The 21541-nt window shown below is 34.7% G+C and overlaps 1 protein-coding gene across 13 annotated transcripts in view; it reads left to right on the top strand.

Moving 5' to 3' along the window:
• The first annotated feature begins 2772 nt into the window (after positions 1 to 2772).
• Positions 2773 to 21541, top strand: part of LOC114259441 (uncharacterized) — a 29616-nt gene continuing 10847 nt past the window's right edge. For 7 of the 13 annotated variants that reach the window (XR_003628294.2, XR_003628293.2, XR_003628289.2 and 4 more), the window contains exons 1-9: positions 2774 to 2934; positions 3074 to 3310; positions 3587 to 3635; positions 10829 to 10889; positions 10993 to 11332; positions 11583 to 11616; positions 20324 to 21060; positions 21203 to 21251; positions 21339 to 21464. Coding sequence is in view for 4 of the 13 variants with exons in the window: in XM_028199458.2 (XP_028055259.2) it covers positions 3126 to 3310; positions 3587 to 3635; positions 10829 to 10889; positions 10993 to 11332; positions 11583 to 11616; positions 20324 to 21060; positions 21203 to 21251; positions 21339 to 21464 (1581 nt within the window). In the remaining 9 variants the exon portion in view is untranslated. Of the gene's footprint in view, positions 2935 to 3073; positions 3311 to 3586; positions 3636 to 10828; positions 10890 to 10992; positions 11333 to 11582; positions 11617 to 20323; positions 21061 to 21202; positions 21252 to 21338; positions 21465 to 21541 lie in introns of all 13 variants that reach the window. The other 6 variants (XR_014340452.1, XR_014340444.1, XM_028199460.2 and 3 more) reach the window with 4 other exon arrangements.

The following is a 21541-nucleotide window of genomic DNA, read 5'->3' as shown; positions in this document are numbered from 1 at the left end:
AACTGGATTGGATTACATGTACGATAGGCATTCACTTTGATAAAATTGGCAAAATTTTAATATTGATATGGGTTGAGGCTCATAATTTCAAGTATGAGAAAAAAGCCAAAATAATACATAATAAATGGTTATCTCATTAATTTAATTGGATAACTAATCTTACACTAATTCATGAGATTATTAATCATTTCACTATTAATCCTATTAATCGAATAAGGACTAAAAGTATAATTTATCCACACAAAAAATATTGAGTAAATCACACTTTACCCTTTTGTGTTTGGTTATTTTTTCACTTTGAACCTTAAAGTTTTTTTCCTCACTTTTGCCCTTAAATTTTTTTCCCCGCTTTAGCTCTTCATGTTTCAATATTTTTTGTCTAAAATTAGACAAAAAATGACACATTAACAATCACATGACATAAAAATATTATATTATATATAACTCACACATCTGACATAACTCCAAAGCCTAATATAATAACATATTTTTAATGTCATGAAGCAGTTAACATAGTATCTTTTGTCCAATTTTGAATAAAAGTTAATTTTAGGAGTAAATTGAGAAAAATTTAAAACGCAAAAGATCAAAATGAAAAATAAAATTTCAAAGACCAGAGTAAAAAATAGCCAAAGATAAAAAAAAAGGGGGTAAAAATTAGGGTGAAACACTAATAAATTTCAAAATGTGATTTTGTGAATTGTTTAACCTTCTTTTTTTTTTTTAACCCAAAAGTTCCATTAAAGTGAAATTAATACAGAAAGATAGTCATTTACACGTTTTTTTGGTTTAATTTTTTAGGGATAAAAGTGAGGTTTTCTAAATGTGAAATTACACATTTGGGTAATTTGTACTATAAACGTTTTGAATTTTTTTTTTCCTGAAACAAATCCCACATTACGGACAAGAACGAACACTCTAATAACATAACAATCCAATGTAACTTACAAAAAACTTTTTAGTGTAATTTTCCCAAATGTAACAATGTAACACTAAAAAAAAAAATTTTTAGTATATTTTTTCCAAACGTAACACTCCAATCAATGAATCCCAAACATAACATTCCAATATAACACAAAAAAAATAAATAAAAGTAACTTAGTATACTTTTTCAAAACGTATACTTACAGTTTGGAAATATACATTGCCAAAAATTTACTTATGAATTTTTATACTTTTTTTGGAATGGTTTGAACAATTCCATATTTTTTTTTTTGTAAGTGTTATATTGGAGTGTTACATTTAGGAAAAATATACTAATGAGTTTTTTGTGTGTTACATTGTAGTGTTAGAGCATCTTCAACGGTAGTAGGCATTTTACCTATCTAAATATTACTATAAAGTATACATTTTATTTTGCCTATCAACTGTTTTATGTTTTTACTCCAACCGTACTCTTTATTTTAGCTATTTATCCAAATACTATTAATTTTATAGAATGCCACGTCAACAACAAAGATGGAGGGAAATGATCCTAATGATTGAATACATTTTGCCTAGCATTGAAGGCTAGCTACATGTAGCTAGTGAATATGAGTTGAGCCAAAATGCCTAATCATATGCCTAGTGCATTGGAATTAAAAAAAGTGAATCATACTAGGCATTTTAACTAACAAGAATTATATGCCTAGTGCATTGGAGATGCTCTTAAAGTAAGGAGTTTTTTTTTTTAATGTTATGTTGAAGTATTACGTTTGGAAAAAATACGCTAAAGAATTTTTTTTAGAATGTAATATTAGAGTGTTACGTTTGAGTGTTTCATTTGAGTATTACAATTTGAAATTATACATTTGTCCAAAGCTTACTAAGGAGTTTTTATACTCCTTTTGAAATGTTTGAAAAATCTCACATTCTTTTTGAATATTTGAAAAATATATTCCAAGTCATTTTTGTATTTATTTTGAAATGAGAGAAGAGTTTCACATTTTAAGTCATTTCAAATCGAAAAGATTCTCATATAAAAATTCATCTAAAATTTGATTCTCATAGGTTGTGTATTTTATCTTTCTAGCATAAAAGAAAAGAAAAAAAAAGAAGAAAAAAAAGAAATATAATAGAAATAGGGATATAACTGTAAATCTAATTTTTAAATAATATATTAAATTTACCTTTCTAAAATCAATGGGACTAATTGGTCTATAAAAAAATTATTAGGACTAAATGAATCATCATTTCTCACTATAGGATTTATAAGTAAAATTTTCAACTTTTTAAGTAGGTTTAGATTAGGTGTATTTAAAAAATTATAAAAATTACATAAAAAATTTATTAAAAACAAAATAATACAAAAATAAAATAAAATAAAAAACTCAAAATTTTGAAATGTGAGTTAAACCAAACAATATTAACAGCATTAATTGCATTTTTGATTAATATATATTGAGGGGTTAAGTGTTAAGTTTTAAACGTAAATGATTTATAGTTAGAGGGGGTTTAATGTAATTTTTTCTTTTTTTTATTATTATTTAAAAATAAAAATAGATTTACGTGTAGGTAATAAGTAGATTTATTATTCAATAATCTTAGGATAATTAATGATATTTTTCATTAAATATCATTAAAAAAGTTATTAATTGTTAATTTTTAACAACAGTTTAAAAATTTTATCAAAAAAATGTTATTAATTATAAATTTTAGCTACAATTTAAAAAATTTGTCATAAAAAAATTTTAATCACCAATTTTTAACGATATATATAAAAAAAAATTGTCATAAAAAATTATTTTGAAGGATAATTTTATTATTTAATAGAAATTAAATCCAAAAATAAAATGAATCCACTCAGTAATCCAAATCGAAACATGTTCGTCCCGTAAACTTGATAAACACTGTCCTCCTGGGGCGCGCCAAAAGCATGAGTAGAACGACCCTCTCAAAACCCTCTTCCCTCCGTATCGGCTACTCTCTCCGTACACACGAGAAACACCATTGGAGGTACAATCTCTCTCTCTCTCTCTCTCTCTCTCCATGTATTTATGCTCACATCTACAGCTTCTATGTATATGTACAAACCCTAGGATCAATATGTTTATTTATTTATTTATGATAATAACATTTAAATCTGTGACTGAAGGTAGGTTTGTCTATGGGAACTCACAGCAATTAGAGTCGAAACTCTTAAAAAAATGGCTCATTTGCGTGGTTCTGGTAATATGATGATCAAACCTAAGAATGGAACTAACGATAGTGTCTGGTCGGATGAGCCCGATTCCATTCCGTTGAAAAAACGCAGGAAAATGCTACTCGCCATTAAGCTTATTTCGAATTTTGCTGACTTTGAATCCGAAAATGAACTGAATCGTGCATCGATGTGAGTTTCGATTCTTCATTCATTCATGTTTCCCTAATTTTTTTAATGCTGTTTTGGTTGGTGGATCTGAGAAGGGGTTTAGAAAGAAAAAGGAAAAAGATCGGTGAAATGTGAATAAAATATACATATATTTTCTCTAATTTCACATACGTTTTCTTTTTTTTTCTTTCCAAATCCCTCAACCAAATACATAATAAGGTATTAGATTGTGGGCTTAGTGCTAGAACTTGTGTGTGTGTGTATGTGTATGGTTTTTTGTTTCTTGATTATTTGCAGATCTCCAGTTGATGATGTACATAAGGAAGAACAACATTATGATTCACAGGTAACTTAGCCCCAAAACTGTGATACGCAATTTCATGTTTGTGTTCTTATACAAAAATTGTTGTGGTTTTGTTATTCTGTGGTTGCCCTTGTGCGTTTGGGTCGTACTGGACTGGAGTTTTTGATTTGTTTGTCATTTCATCTCCTTTCTACTATTTGGTTTAAAATTATTTTTGTTGGCCTTTTGTTATCTTTACTCACTTCTCCTTTTACTGTTCAGACTATATGATAATGTTGTGGTCTCTTGCTATCTAGGAAGAACGGATACGGACACGGACACGGAAAAACCTAAAATATGGGATACGGGTATCACAAGGATATGTTTATACAATAAAAGTATTTTTATAATCTTTGGAAACGTAGCGTGCATAAACATAAAACCAAATGCAAGAATACATTTATTAACAGCTGCTACTAAATTCCTTAATATCAAAAATATAATTTTATGTTCATCAAAGATTGTATCAAATAGTATTCAATTAACAACTAGGCATACTTACAGAGAATCAACAACCAACAACAACAGGGGCTTTGATTAACAATTCAAAGAAATTTAAAGAACAATAAAGATAACAAAATTTAGTAGTGATAACGTAACTTTCACAATATCCACAAAAAATAAAATAAAATAACAATAGAAACAAATTAAAAAGTAAAAATAGTGAACAAATTTTTTTTTCCCTTCTTCAAAATTAACAAAATTGAGTAGCCCTTATAGCAAGGCTAACACACTAGAAATTGGTCTAGCATAAGGGAATAAATCGAAGACAAATTAGGCCTGACAAAATATGAAGAGATATAGAAATAGAGGAAGAGAGAGGGATAGAGGGAGAGAGCACTGACCTTGAAAAAAAAATTGGATACTTATTTGGAATATCCCTCTTGTATCCGTATTGGATGCATTTCTGTATCCGAAACATATTTGATACTTGTATGTGGCTTTTTTGGATTTTCTGTGTTTCATTGCTTCTATTCTCATCTTTTAGTTTTTCTTTGTTATTTGCTATTGCAACTTTGCATAATAATCGATTTGTTCTTGCATTTGTTTCTAGGGGCACTGCAGTGTTCCCTTAATATTGACCCCATTTGATGGGATTTAAGGCTTGGTTTAGTTTGGTTTGGTTTATGGATTGTAGTCTTTAGGAATATGTCTTCGTATATGTTCCATTTTTAATACTTGAGAGTGAAAAAACTGGAGTTATAAAGAGATTAGTTATCAAAGAGAATGCTTTTAATTCAAAGTGATTATTCTAACGACGGTTCCTGTTATTCTTGTTGGTATTGTAGTTATAATCATTTCTCTACAATCTTCCCCACCCCACACGCACACACTTTAATATTTGTGTTGATGTTTGTTTTATGGGTTGTAAGCATAGAAGATATTGTATACTTTTAATAAAGGTGAGGATGAAATTAGAATATGGAATTATTAAGAGATTAATTGTTGATGTGGGCTCTATATGTTCAACATGACCACATTGTTCCTGCAATTTCTCTTGTTATTGTAGGAATCATCATACTTCTATTTCCCTCCTCCCCTAGGGTGCGTGCGGGGTTGATGCTAGTTGTTGTGTCAGCAGTGGTGAACCTAGGATTTTGATTGGGAGGGGGGAGGGTGGGTGGGGGTTGTCAAATGTTAAGACAAATTTTTGGGTAAGATTGGTTTGGGACACAAAACTTAGTTTGGTTTTATTTTTGTAATAAAATAAAATATAGATATTTTAAAACTATTTCAAATTCCAATATCACACATTTCACTACAATAAAATATTGTAACATTCATAACTCGAGTAATTAAAAAAATATCAATAAACTACACAATAAAAATGAAATGCTTTCGTGGATTTATTTGTGAAGCATATAAGAAGTCAATCTATGTCCTGTTTAGTTAATTAATGTTATGTCGAGTTTATTGGAAGAAGAATAGGAGGTATATAGGAGGCACACATATATAATTTTAGAGGGAGAAATTGAAAACATTTTGAAAACATATATATATATATATATTTTATAATTGAGGAGGGGCATGTGCCTCTCTAAAGAAACTCTGTATTATTGAATCATTGAAAAGATACAGTGATGAAACTAATCTATATATACATACAATAGAGTCACTAGCCTAACTATGGTTTATACTAACTCAACATCTATCAACTTCTTAACTATAGTAGACCATCGATATATCTAACTCAACCGTATCAGTTATTCTGTTTCTCTGTGAGCTGTTCTCTTGATGATGAGCTGGATTGAGTTACTTGTATTGGTCGTATTGGTGACTTATCATTCCCCCTCAAGCTAGCAGGTGGTGGAAGAACCAATAGCTTGGACTGAAGCAATTGAAAGCAAGCTACCGACAAAGGCTTGGTTAGAATGTCGGCAAGCTGATCAAAAGAAGCCACATGTTTGACAGACAAGAGTTTAGATGCCACTCTCTCTCGAACATAATGGTAGTTGACCTCGTGTTTAGAGCAAGCATGAAACACAGGATTGCTAGTCATGGCTATAGTAGAAAGATTGTCACACCATAGAGTAGGTGTGGATAGAGAAATATGAAGATCTTTGAGAAGTATTCCCAACCAACTAAGCACTGCATCTGTTTGAGCTAAAGCACGATATTCAACTTCAGTTGAAGATCTAGAAACAGTGGGTTGTTTCTTGGTGGACTGAGAAATTAAGTTGGGACCAAGAAACACACAATAGCCAGTAGTAGAGCGACGATCAACAATGTTACCAGCCCAGTCGCAGTCAGAATAAGCATTGAGAACAAGTGGACCAGGTGAAAATTGGAGACCAAAAGCAAGATTGTCTTTGACATAATGGAGCAGTTGTTTGACAGCATTAAAATGATGAATAAGAGGGGATTGCATATGTTGGCAAGCAGAGTTCACAGCAAAAGCTAAGTTTGGGCGTGTAATGGTTAAATACTGGAGGGCTCCCACAAGACTATGATAAAGGGGTGGTTGGGCAAAAGGAAGATCATCATCCGAGCTGGAAGAAACAAAGAATTTGGTAGCCATAGGAGAAGCATAGGCCTTGCAATTGAGCATTCCTACCTTAGCCAAAATATCAGTGGCATACTTAGCTTGACTAAGAAAGAATCCATTAGGAGAAGAGTGCACAGATATGCCAAGAAAGTAATTGATAAATCCCAACTCTTTCATCGAAAACACAGTGTGCATATGAGTGATTAAAGATGAATTGTAAGAGGAGTCACTGCCAGTGATAAGGTCATCATCAACATATATAACCAAAATGGTAATGGAAATAGGAGTTTTATGAGCAAACAAGGATGAGTCACAATGACTAGAAATAAAGCCTTGAGAAAGGAGATGGAAAAAGTGAAAATCCAAGCTCTTGGAGCTTGTTTAAGACCGTACAAGGCCTTGTGAAGTGTACACGCCATATGAGGTTGAGCTGAATCAATAAACCCTTGAGGTTTGAGACATGTAAACCTCCTCTTCCAACACTCCATGTAAGAAAGCATTACTTATGTCAAGCTGTTTGATAGCCCAATTAAAGGGAAGAGCAACACATAACAAAATGAAAATAGTCGGTTGTTTGGCCACAGGGCTGAATGTGTCTTGGAAATCCACACCCTCTTCTTGAAGATAGCACCTTGCTTTGTATCTAGTAATGGATGCATCTGAATTAGTCTTTAATCTGTACACCCGTCTACACCCAATGGGTTGTTTGTTGGGAGGTAAGGGAACTAGGGACCAAGTGGATTGCTTCTGAAGACCTTGATATTCCTCAAGTATAGCTTTGGACCAGGCTTGAGATTGAGAGGCTTCTTTAAAGGATGTAGGTTCAGTAACAGAGGAAGCAACAAAAGCAGAAGAAAGAGGAAGATGAGACTTAGACCCAGTAACCATATGGTGTGTATTTTGAGAATTCTGAGGTGGAAATGGTAAATCAATAGTAAGTGCAGAAATAGGAATAGAAGAAGATGGATGAGCAGATGAGAGAGCAACTGATATAGGATCTGAGGCTGTGGCAGGGGCTACAGCTTGGGTTGGAGTAGGGCCAGACAGAGGAACTGGACAATGACCAGTGTTAGGAAAACAGCATGGTCTGCCGCAGAGTCAGTCATAGGTGGAATACGTATAGGTGCTGCAGGTGGAACAGGTATAGGTGCGGTAGTGGGAGCAGACATAGGGACTGCTGCAGCTGGGACTGTAGGAGAAGCAGGCTTGGGTCTTGTCGACTGAGTAGGTGGAGTAGACCAAAAAAAGGTGTGTAATTGAGTAAGACAGGGAGATGAAGAAGTCAACAAATGAGAAGAGGAAAAAGGAAAACTATGCTCATCAAAAACATGGCGAGATGTGTAAACTTTGTTTGTGACAGGGTCCAAGCATCTATATCCCTTAATGGCTGGATGGTAACCAATAAAAATGCAAGGGATAGACCTAGGTTGAAGTTTGTGAGAGGTGTAAGGTTTTAACCAAGGGTAGCACCTACAACCAGAAGTCCTGAGAAAAGAGTAATCAGGTGGTTTATGATAGAGTACTTCAAAAGGGGTGAGAAATTGAAGTTTAGCAGAAGGAAGTCTATTTATAAGAACAACTGCAGTAGCCAATGCATCAAACCACAAAAGCAAGGGTAAGGAGGAATGATGCATAAGGGCAATGGTGGTTTCAATTCAATGAGATGTCTATGCTTCCTTTCTGCGACCCCATTTTGAGCTGGAGTATGAGGACATGTGAGCTGATGCAAAATGCCTTTAGAGGAAAGGAAAGGCGGAAATTCCTTAGCTAATTATTCACAACCATTATCACTCCTTAAAATTTAAAGAGAAGTAGTACATTGTGTTTCAACCATAGCCTTGAATTCAAGAAATTTTGAAAATACTGCACTCTTATAATGAAGAGGATATAACCGTGTAAACTTGCTAAAATCATCAATGAACGCAACATAGTATTTAAATCCTGTCATAGAAGCAGAAAAGGGACCCCATACATCTGAGTGTATTAAAGCAAAAGACTTATTAACAATGGAATTAGACCAGGCAAATGGTAATCTATGTGTCTCAGGGACACAACAATGAGAACATAAACCAGTGGTAGTGTGTGAGAAAGATGAAAGTTTAGCAGCAATGTGTTGAAGTTTCTTGAATGATGGATGGCCTAACTTGAAATGCCAATTAGTTGCTGAAGTAGACTTATCAGGAACAGAAGTAGTAGTGCTATGATAACAAGTAGCAGGATGTGTAACAGATGTAGGAAGAGGAAGCTGATAAAGGCCATTAGAATGGCAACCTTTATGCAGAACCCTGTTGGTAGCCTTGTCCAGAATGGTAAAAGTGTTAGCATCAAAAGTGATGGAACAATTGTTACCAGAAGTGAGCTGATGAACTGAAAGCAAATTAGAAGAAACGGAAGGTACATGGAGTATTTCGTTAAGAAGAAGAGGAGTTGGAAGAATGCCTTTACCAGTATTGTGGATAGGAAGTGAAGTACCATCACCAATAGTGACTTGATCTGGACCATGATAGGGCTCATGCATAGAGAGATTAGCTAGATCATTTGTAATGTGATCCGAGGCTGCTGAATCAATGTACCAGTTGGCTGGTGGTGAAGACTGTGATGTAGAGGCAACGTAGGCCTTGGGAGCAGATCTAGGTTGAGACTGAAAAGGATTATCCATTCTATACCAACAAGGCAGAGTGATTAATTTTGCCACAAATTTTACAGATAACAGAAGGTGAGGAAGAACTAGAGCCATGTTGTGATGAATTCTGAGATTCATGAAATCTTCCTTTTCTTCGATAGCCTCTATAAAATCAACCTCCATTTCTGTTATGCCTCTATAGCCTCTGCCACTACCAGAAGTATTATTACCAGAATTGCTTCCGAAGATCTAGAACTGGAAGAATGAGATCTGCTACCACTAGTAACTGCATATGCAAACGGAATTTCAGAAGCATGATTATGCTTAATAGCATTTTCGATTTGAATTTCTACAGAACAAAGTAAAGAGTACAAGGACTCCATTGAAATTGGATCAGATCTTGCTCGAATTGTGGTCTTTAATGCACTGTATTCATTAGGAAGACCATTGAGTATTAATAGAGCTAGATCTTCATCATTCACAGGAGAAGCAGCCAAGGCCAACTGATCTGAGATTGCTTTGAATTGAGACAAATATTCCTCCATAGTTGATCCTTTTTTAGTCAAACAACCAAGGTTGTTCTTTAATTGATGAATATGTGATCGAGATAACGAAGTAAATCTCTTTTCAAGAACAGTCCATACCTCACAACTGTTTGTGCAATGGAAAACAGAGGTAAAAATCGTTGGTGATTTGCGGTGATGTAACTTAGAAGATGTGCATCAGTGGTTAACCATTGCGCATATTCTGGATTCAGAATTTCTTTGTTGCTTGAATCGACAACAGTTGGAGAAGGACATTGCTTCGTTCCATCAACATAACAGGGATGCTTTGTTGCTCTCAATATGTTTAGCAAATGATTCTTCCAAATGATGTAATTGGATGAATCCAGTTTGACAGTAACAAACGAACTCAGATTTGAAATGAGAAGAGAAAGATTTTTAAGAAATGAGAAGAGAAAGATTTGGTGGAAGAGACTGAGATTTAGCCATTGATGAAGATTGTTGAGATTTTGCCATTGATGAAGCTTGTTGAATCTTCGCAAAGGACCACAGCTCGTTTGAGCTTCAAAGATCTGATACCATAAAGAAACTTTGTATTATTGAATCATTGAAAAGATACAGTGATGAAACTAATCTATATATACATACAATAGAGTCACTAGCCTAACTATGGTTTATACTAACTCAACATCTAACAACTTCTTAACTATAGTAGACTACCAATCTAACTAACTTAACCCTATCAGTTATTCTGTTTCTCTGTGAGCTGTTCTCTTGATGATGAGGAGGAGGACTGAGTTACTTGTATTGGTGGTATTGGTGACTTATCACTCTCCTGGTCCCTTATGCCACTGTGTGTAAGCATTAGTCTTCATGCTTGAGACCCTCCAACATTTTTCTGCTTCTTTATTTGCTGACCCGGCTTCTCATTTGTTAATGTTTGTCTTTATAGTTTTAGTTGAATTAACTCTTTTACTAGCATAAAGTGTCATTTCAGTATTGGCATTGTTCATCTGTGGGGATGTTGGTCTTTAACTTGTTTGTTCTAGTTCCTGATACTAAACGCTACGTGCGTGTAATGCAGGGTTCCAATCCTGTTTGCTTTGCTCGGGAAGAGAGGTTGTCACTAGAACAAAGTCATGCTGGTAAATTTTGGAGAAATTATTTTGAAGTTTGATGCTGTACATTTCTTTGCACTATGGTTCAGTTGATCAATGATTCCAACATGCCAATATGAACAATATGCAGGTATGCCTTTTGAATACAGTTGCCAAGGGACTGAAGTGAAGGAGTACATTAACTCCTATGGGACACAAGTTAATAAAGTTAATACTTATGCTGTTTTAGTGGAGAAAGTTGTTGCCAGTGCAAGCAGTTTACCCGAATCTTCAATGCCTTTAAAGTATCCTGTCAAACTGGAGGTTGATTATGCAGATAACAACTTGACAAGTTCATTGATAAATGGTGTAGAGGGCTCTTTGGGTACTTATGTACAAGCAGTTAAGATGAAAACTGAGATTTTTGATGACTTTGTAGATGATCTTGATCACTTTGTACTGAAAGAGCGGCGAAGGTTGCTGCTATCAAGGTGCTCTTTTGTGCTTTGTGATTTGTTGTTCTTTTTAAATTAGGGGCCCTTGGGTTAAAAAGTGCATGTGTGCATATTGAATCTATTGATTGTGTTAAGTGCTATAGCAGATGCTTTCAGTTCAGGTTTGGAGAGCAAGTAGTTAACTGACATCTTTAATTTTTCCTTCAAGGTGTTCTTGATTCCCTATTGTCTCTTATTTTGGAGTGGAGGAACTTGTGATTTCTGATAACTCTGTTTTATTTTGCAGGAAGCCTTTGAAACTGACAAAACCAGTTCTGGAGGTAATTCGTCCTTTATTTTATATGGTAAAGATGAATATCTATTATTCATATTGGATAATAGAACTTAAAAGTTATTCACTAGGCGTAGAAGCAATTGAATCCATTACTTTAGCCGAATTGGATGATGGCTTGCTAAGATCTTGAATAACTGAAACTAATGTTTCCCAAAGTTTGTCTAATTTTTAACTACTATGGTCCAATCCAATAGTCTAAAAATTCACGTAAGAGAATTAGATACAAGATTTACTTAGTATAAAGTAATTATTGAATTTTGTTTATGTTATGCACATATATTACTATATAATATAATGGTCATGTTTGGTTTGTATTTATGAAACAATTTTGAAAAATAATTTTATGGAAAGAGTTTACAAAAATTGAAAATTTGTTTGGTTGTATGTTTTGAAAATAATTTTGAAATTTTAGAGTTTGAGATGATTTGATTTTTTTTTTTTTTTTGTAGTTGAATAGATGGGTGTCAGAGAAAAGTGATTGATTGATGTATAGGATGTAAGAGAATGAGAGAGGAGAGAAAAAAAGTGATTGATTGACGTGTAGTAGAGAGAAAAATGATTTTGATTTTGATTGATGTGTAGTAGAGAGAAAAATGATTTTAATTTTGATTTTTCAAAAATTTTCAACCAAACAAATTTTTAAAATTTTTCTCACAAATTTCTCTCAGGAGACAAACCAAACAAGGCCAATACATTCTTAGGTAATATTATATCAACATATATTTATTTGTGGCGTGTCTGAGCTGTGTCCATGTCCTACATTTTTGGAATTTTCCGTGTTGACGTGTTGTGTTGTATCCGTGTTCCGTGTCTATGCTTCATAGACTCGAGGGACCAAAGTTGAATTCAAAACAAATTACAGGTTGTAGTTTATTTTGGATTTCACTTTGGTCTTTCTAGTTTTGCACGTGATTTTCTTTGTTCAAAATGTTAACAATACATGATGGAGGGACCACATTCCAACAAAATTGAAAGTGTAGGGACCAAATTGTTCAAATTGAAACTACGAGGTAGGGTTGTTCACGGGTTAAGTCAATTTGAGTTTGCTGCTGAACCGTCATCCGAACCGACCTCGTTGGGTGGGAAGAAATGGCATCCGATTTCAACTGAGTATTGTTCAAAATCGCAAAGTATCGGGTCACTATTTTCACGGTTGGATTCGGTCGGTGCGCAGTAGAGAGGACAAACAGACATATGAGAGAGAGAGAGACAGAGAGAGAGAGGGAGGATGATGGAAGGTAGGCAGATCTGAGAGGGAGAGTGAGGGGAAGATCTGATGGGGGCAAGTGATTAAAGAAAATACTAGGAAAAAGGGGGTTCGAGGCGTGGTAAAGCGACCATGTAGCAACAGCGGTAGCAATGTCAGGGCAGCATCGTTGTATTCAACAAATATAGATACCAAACCAAATTAAACCAAACTAATGGGTTCGGTTGTATGAATCTTTCTTCTCCACTCGACTTTATCTAAGGCCATTTTGTTAGTCAAATTAAGGAACAAATGAAAAAGACAATGAGAGAGAGAGAGAGAGAGAGAGAGAGAGAGAATCTGTATCTCATAAAAGAGTGGAAATGGGTGAAGATAAATGAACGAAATCAGAAAGAGACAGTAAGGAGAGAGACAGATAAAAATAAAAATAAAATGAAGAGACTTTAACCAGCTAGCAGGCTAGCTTTTTGACCAAGGAGAAGTCATAAGTCCTATAGAAAAAAACAAAGAAAAAAAAAAAACAAAGTAAAGAGATAGCTATTGATCAATAGTAGAGAGAGAGTGATAGAATGTAATTAATGTGATGGAAAGATGCAAGTCAGGTACAGTAACAAAGAGAGAATGCGTCAGTGTAATTAATAAGTAGAGAGAGTGTTGGTGAACAAAATCCAAGACTGACTAGGGAAATATGAAAAGTCTAACAACACGTAACATATATATTTATATATTATTATATCGGTCGAGTCAGTTTTTTTCGGTTTTGTTTCAATGAAATCCATTGCTGACCGCCAATCCACAAAATTTCAAGAATATGAACTGCAGCTGACCGGAACACCATGCAAAACTATCTGTTCAAGGTCGGATTGGGTCGGCCTGGACGGGTTCTTGAACAGCCCACTACGAGGATCACAGTGAAATTTGCTCAAACTAGAGGTACCAGTGGTGTAATTTACCTTAAATAAATATTGTCCCTTCTACTCCGCCAACTTCAAGTGCCTATGGAACTTCTCAACTACATTCCAATAATGTAAATGTGAAATTTGGAAAAGTAGAATTAGTTCAAACAGGTGTGTATAAAACTTCGGATTATTTAGACACACTACAAGTTATGAAATCAGAAGTGATGAAAATTTACATGTCAACATGGGAGAGTACACTCAGAATTAGGGGTATTCTTTGAGCTCGTTTGGCATCAAGTTATATGGCTAAAAAAGCCAAAAAGCCACAAAAAGCCAAAATGTCATGTCATATACATCAATCAATCAATCACTTTTTTCCTTACAACTATCTACTAAACTAAGAAAACTCTTCCGAACGCAACTTTTTTTAACTCATAAAAAAGCTGAAAAGCCAAACAGCCAAGTTCCCAAATGGGGCCTTTGTTTTGATCATGCATGATTCACATGTTAGATTCTTGGGGCATCTTTCTTGTTTTTCCTATTCGTTGATTTTTGTTACTTCTAGATGATTACCTCCTTTTGATGCCAAGTTTGTAGACAAAGTCCACCACAACATGGGCCTAGAAGCCTAAATTTGGCAAGATAACAAGTCCATAGTTGAGAAACAAGAGTAGCACAAAAGTTGCTTGAGACATTTGGAAGCTACTTTACATATAAATGGTGAAATCAAATTGTTCTCTTGTTTCAAGTATTTGAACGTGTACAGATATTATTAATGAATACAAGTGCTATTGTAAAGAAAAGAAAACAGCACTCATATTGTTTATTAATTACATTTGTTAGCAGTGAGGCTAGATTAGGGTGTTAAACATAGTTCATTGGGCATGGGGTTGACATCTTCTCTATTGTGTTCTGTTCATCTCATCAGCGCAATGTTTAACCATGGAAAGGTGGACATTTCTTTCTGGTTGGCCTTAGCTCAGAAGGCACAGTAGAGGAATGTCCCTCTTGGTTGATGGTTCGAATCCAGTAGGTTGAATTTTATGATTTTAGCAGAAAATAAAAGCCTTTTTTTTAAGTGGGATTAAAAAATTATTGAGGTTTCCTGATTAATGTTGTTGATTTAATGCCTTCATGAACTTAATGATTTGTGGAGGAAATATGGCAAGTCATTTCTTTTATGATTTTATCTATTTATGCATTTTGTGATGGTTGGGATGTAATTGATCATTTTTTGTTTGGTAAACTAGTTGATTGCAAGTTCAGTTACAATCAACTATGGTGCTTTGCTGGCTATCAGCCTGTATAGCTAAATTTGCTGAATAGGGGAGGCACTTGGGCATCTGTGGCTCCTTGTAGTCTCACCATTTTCCTTTTGCTTATTGGTCAAGACATCACTAGATTCCTGAATAATTATTCAACCGTAACTGGTGAACTGCACAAGAGTGCACAATAGATGTGCTAAACTTTGGTTAATTCATTATTCTTACTCAAAATGGGGTAGTGATTGCAGAATAAGTGCTCTGATGGTTCTTTTTCAATACTTGTTTTTCTCAACCATGGTATTTTTAGGAAATGTTGTTCCTGCACTTGATGACTAAAAGATGCTATTCACTTTCAGTGATGATTCTGTGTTTTTGGATGTGTTGTGAAATGGCATTTAACATAATTTTTACTGGAGCTTGAGAAATTGTTTGACCGTTAAGATGTGTGAGATACTGAGAAAACCGTTTTTGTTTTTTATATGAATCTTATATTTTCTTCGCTTCTTTGTGGATATTATCTAGGGTTGGGAATCATGCTGTGCCGTGCCGTGTTATATCGGGTTCGTGTTCAAAACAATCCAACAAGAACATGGACTATTTAATTAAACATGTCAATTATCTTGACACTGACCTGACCTGACCTACTTACAATTGTGTTAACCTTAACACGACACACTTAATATGATTAGCAAAAGTTCATGTTTTACCTAACCAAACCTAGCCTTAAGTCTCATTAAATGGGGTCAGCTGCATGAATCATTCTTTTCCACTCGACTCTATCCAAGGCCATTTCGTTAGTCAAATTAAGGAGATTCATATCTCTATTTACTACACTAGTCCACGTTAATCTAGGTCTACTACCCTTTCCCCTAACACTGTTGTTACCCAAAAAGCAACCCGAGAGAGGGGGGAGGGTTGAATTAGGTTTCTATAAATTTCAATTAATATTACCCCAATAAAAATTACGACTAGGATAGCACAAGATTAACAGATAAACGATAGAGCTAGACAAAAAATATTATTAGTTGATGCAATGAAAACTTTAACAGTAAAATAGCTAAGCAAAAATGCAGTGGTTGATTTTGTGCCTTAACAAATTTTGATATAGATAAATAAGTAACTCACACTCAATGGAAGATGGTGATAGATAGCTATATAAGGTAATTGAAGTGATCACACAAAAATAACAAGTGTTATAATGACTATATCAGTGAGGTATAGTTAGCACAGAGATTTTGTTCAATGAAGTGAAGTTGTTCACAAAAATAACAGATAGGTATATCAGTTGAAGAGATTTAGGTGTTTAGCTCAAGAACAACAAATACTCAAACAGAGATAGCAATGAGAAAAATTAGCACAAAGAATATGAAAAATATAGCAAGTGCAGTGAGGAAAATAAAGAGATAAGGGAGAGGGAGACAAACAGATTTATAGTGGTTCGGTTTCAACCAAGCCTACATCCACTCCTCAAGCTTCACTTGAGATTTTTCACTATGTTCTAGCTGCACAGGGGTGTTAGCAACCTCTTCATAAATGGAGCAATCCTCCACAGATTTTACACAAACTTTCTAAGTCCAAACCCTTGCTCTCTTTAGCTGATTTTCAATCACACTTAAAGAGTCACGAAACCTGAGTGTACTACACTCTTACAAGACTGAAATGAAGTTGATTTGCTTTCAAAGAAAGCTACAAATAAAATCTCTCAAAGATAAATATACAAAGGCGAAGCTCAGTGTTTTCTGTATAACCTCTACGGAAAGATATGCTTAAGGCTGAAGCTCACTGTATTTTCTGAGGAAAAGATGTAAACCAAAATGAAGAACATTTCTTAGAGAATAGATGAAAGATGAGAGTGATTAAAGATGAAAAATATGTTCTTGTTTGTGTTGTTTTATTTTTTTAATTAGCAAGAGCACTTCTAAAGAGAAATTTATCAGTTGTTGTATGTTGCGTGTGTTGAGAAGATTGAGTGAGATTTTGGTTAAATCTACTCTATTCAATCTTACATTTCCCAGAATTAGATGTTGAACGATGAGTTGAAAGATGGGCTTGATTGTTGACAAGTATTTTGAAAAAGAGTCGTTGCAGCACAGAGTGGTGGTCCACCTGGATGTCCCAGATGAAGTTGTGTTCTTGGTGGTCATGTCATTCGCTGGGACGCCTGTTCGGATGTCCTCTCGGATGTCAGGTCAAGTCCCAGTCGTCAAGGATGACTGCTGCAGTTGTCGAGTATACTGCTGGTTTGACAGCCTGTGCGAAGCAGAACTGCACAGAATCGAAACTAGGCCAAACTACCTTGACCGGTCGTCCTGTCTCACGTCCGACCCCCTTTGGGCTGGACTGCTCTGGGCTGCTGCTGTGGTGGTTCTTTTCTGCTACGGTTTGGGCTTAATTTCACACATGTTTATGCTTCATTTAGAACTCAAGAATAACATCATGATTGAATAAATTGACGTGGAATAAATTATAAGATTTCAATCTATTTTTCTTTTCCAAATAAATCAAAACAAGAAATAAAACAAGACAAAAACAATCATCAAAATATAAAAGGTCTAACAACTATCATCTACTGTCACTGTATCGCATCTCTTCACTACTGCCTCTATTGGTCTTTGTTGTATATGACCAAATTATCTCAATCTATTCTCTCCCAACTAATCTTCTATCGGTACTACTCGTACTTATTCTCGAATATACTTATTTCTAACTCTGTCTTTTTTAGTCTTGCTACACATCCACCTTAGCATCCTCATCTTAGCAACACTAATTTTATATACATGTTTCTTAGTTGCCTAACATTCCGTCCCATATAATATCGCTGGGTATAATAGCCGTTTTATAGAATTTCCTTTTTAGTCTAATGGGTACTTGTTTATCATATAGTACTTTGGACGTACTCCTCCACTTAAGCCACCTACCTTAATTTTGTGGTCCACATCCGCTCCAATTTCCCTAGTCGTTGTAAAAATTGATCGTAAGTAATGAAAATGTTCACTCTTAGGTAGTTTTTGGTTCTCAATCTTTACTTCTCCTTTGTTTCTATTGTGACTGTTATTAAAATTACACTTCATATACTCTGTCTTAATTCTGCTTATCTTAAATCCTTTAGATTCAAGTGCTTTTCTCTAAATCTCCAACTTAGTGTTAACTCATTCTCTAGTCTCATCCACTAACACTATATTATCTACAAAGAGCATACACCATGGCATATTATCCTGAATATTGCGTGTCAACTCATCCATAATTAAAGCCAAAAGATAAGGACTTAAGGTTGATCCTTGGTGTAACCTTACAGAAATTAAAAATTCGCTCGTTTCTCTAGCAAGCGATCTAATAGTGGTCATCACACCTTCATACATATCCCTAATCACATCAATGTAACCTTTTGTCACCCCTTTCTTCTCTAGCACTCACTAGATTATATCCGATGCACTCTATTATATTTCTCAAGATCGATAAAAACCATATGAATGTCTCTTTTCTTTTCTCTATACTTTTCTATTATTCTTCTCAAAAGATAGATCGCTTCCATTGTTGACCTACCAGGCATAAACCTAAATTGATTCTCTGACACTTCTGTTATATCTTGCAGTCAACGTTCCATTACTCTCTCCCACACTTGCATTGTGTGACACATTAACTTGATTCCTCTATAGTTATTACAATTTTAGTTGCTACAATTTTGGACATCTTCTTTATTTTTATATATTGGCACTAAAGTATTCTTTTTTCACCCCTCTGGCATTTTCCTAGCCAACAAAATCTTGCTAAATAACCTAGTCAACCAAACAACCCCCTTCTTACCTAAATATTTCCACGCTTCAATAGGTATATCATCAGGTCCTAAAGCCTTATTTAATTTCATCTTCTAAAGTGCAAACTCTATTTCAAAGTCCCTAATCCTACGATAGAACCTATAGTCTTGGTTTTTCTTATTACCCCCTACTTCCTCCCTTTTGACCTACCTTCATGTTTCTCATTTAACTTCTCAAAATAGTTCTTCCACCTCTCTTTAATCTCTTCATCCTTCACCAGCACCTTAGAGTCCTTAACCTTGATGCACTGAACCTGATTAAAATCTCTTTTTTTTTCCTCTCTCTTATCTTAGCAAGTTTGTATATTCTCTTTTCTCCCTCCTTACTATCTAGTCTAATGTACAGGTCATCATAGGCTTTTAACTTAGTCTCCCTCACTACTTTTTTGACCTCCTTATTGGCCATTTTGTAGCGCTTAAGGTTTTCCTCAGTTCTATCATTCTGTCACTTTTTAAAGCTTTCTTTTTTCGTCTTTATTACCGCTTGGACCTCCTCCCTCCACCACTAAGTTTTTCTAAAGTTGGGTCATTTTCCTTTCGACTCTCCAAAGTAACATTATTGTTGACATTCACATTCACTTCTGCCACAAAAAACATTGCTGGTACACATTCAGAAACTCTCATGTCTACTAATCTTGACTTCTGCCCATTTATCATTAATTTAGGGTTACACTTCATTAGATATATATATTATATGAAAATTTAAGTTTTAATCTAACGAATGAGAATGAATTACTCAATATCTTATGGTTACTAAATTCAGGTTGTATCCGGGTTATATGCCAGTCAATAGTGGGTTTGTGTCAACGTATCGACACGAATTTTTACACGGGTCAAACGTGCCCATTTTGAGTTTTGCGTGTTCAACCCAAACCCGACCCATTTAATATTCGTGTCTTCGGGTCACGTCATATTTGGGTTTGAGTAAAAAATGCTTAACCCTGACCCTCTAATTATATGTATGATTCGAGTCATGTTAACGGGTTACGTGCCAAATTCTCACCCCTAATATTATCATAAGGTTTATTTACTCAAAGACCCCCTAAACTCTTGAGAAGTGTTACTTTAACCCCCTAAATTATAAAAGCGTACAAATAGACCCCCCTAAACTATAAAAACGTATCAATAGGATCCCCTAAATGAAGGGGTGAAAGTGAAATACGTCAATAGTTTAGAGGGTCTATTTGTATGCTTTTATAGTTTAGGGGGCAAAGTGATACATCTCAATAGTTTAGGGGGTTCAGTCGTATGCTTTTATAGTTAAAGGGTCAAAGTGATATTTTTCAATAATTGTGGAGGTCTCCATGTAAATTACCCTTATCATAATATAGTTGAATTCAATTTTTTCTGTATGAATCTTCTACTACTACTACTATTGTTATAATTATAAGTAATGTTATTATTATTAATTTTTTTTTTTGTTTTATTTTTTTATTTTTATCATTTTAATGTGTTAGTTGAAGCTGTAACTCTTTCTGATTAATTTTGCCTTACCTCATGTTGTGCAGGGTGATTGTTCATTGTCCTCTAAGCCAGTTGTGGAAACCACCATTCAACAGAGTGTTGGCACGAGGAAGGGAGACAATCATTCTTGTGCTGCAGAATCCTCAGTTACTGGAGATCATACTCATGTTGTTTCAGAAAGAAATGCTTCTGATTTTTGCAAGACTTTGGAATCAGGTTCTTTGAATGGTATTATTGCAGGATCATCTTGTACAGTACCTCATTGTTCAATATTGATGGAGTCATGCCAAGGGATTGAATCTGGTAAATCAGGAATGCTTATTGGAATTCAAGGAAGTGACAGGATATGCTCATCTAAGAAGGCTTCTACAATGTATGAATTATGTGGTGGACAGAATTATGTGTCTGGTAACCCTCATTGCATGCGTACTTCAGTTATATCGTCAACCTTTGTAAATATCAAGGCTGAACCCTTGGATTACAGTGATGTACATAGCCTGGATAAGAGTGCTGTATGTAACTTTCCCTCTAATAGCATGATACCAGTCAAGAGTGAACTAGAAATCCCTGAAGAAATTTATGGAGATAAATTAGACCATATGTTACTACGAGATCGGATTAAGTTGCTGGCGTCAAGAGATCCTCCTAATTTGGACAATTCAAAAAATTTTAAATGCTTGAGGAAGATTGTGCCTTCTGTCCGAGACTGTAGTCCTATTGTATCTGAATCTTCTAAACCTTTAAGAATAAGCCGTCCACGGAAGAGGAGAAAAACTGCCACGTAATATTTGTTTCTTTAAACACTTTTATTTGTCTGCTCTTATCTTTTATAATATTTAGTGTACGTATCTTTGTAGAAATATCTTGGTATTTCTTTTTCTAGCTTTGTGATTTGTTTCTCTTGTTTTTAATATAAATTGCAGTGATTCGGTTGAAACAGCACTGGAAGAAGATGCTCCTGGACTTCTGCAGGTAATATCAAGTCAGTTTTGTGTTTTCTTTAGGAATTGGGCAGCTGTATTTCTTTAGGATTGGGGTCTTACAGATGTCAGTTGGCAGGTGTTAATTGGCAAAGGGGTATCAGTCAACGAAATTAAGCTTTACGGGGAGATGGAGAGTGATGAAGCCCTTGATGAATCATTCAGTGAAGATGGATTTTCAGAGCTTGAAGCTGTAATATCGAAGGTTGATGACGATTCTGTGATTGTGATATCTTTTTGATCTGCAACAAAGAAATTTGATTAATAATAGGAAAAGAATTC

Source organism: Camellia sinensis, chromosome 1, assembly GCF_055761805.1.
Source record: "Camellia sinensis isolate YWXY chromosome 1, ASM5576180v1, whole genome shotgun sequence".
NCBI classification, from domain to species: Eukaryota; Viridiplantae; Streptophyta; class Magnoliopsida; order Ericales; family Theaceae; genus Camellia; species Camellia sinensis.
The sequence above is the reverse complement of the archived record's forward strand: the minus strand, read 5'-3'. Positions and strand labels throughout refer to the sequence as shown.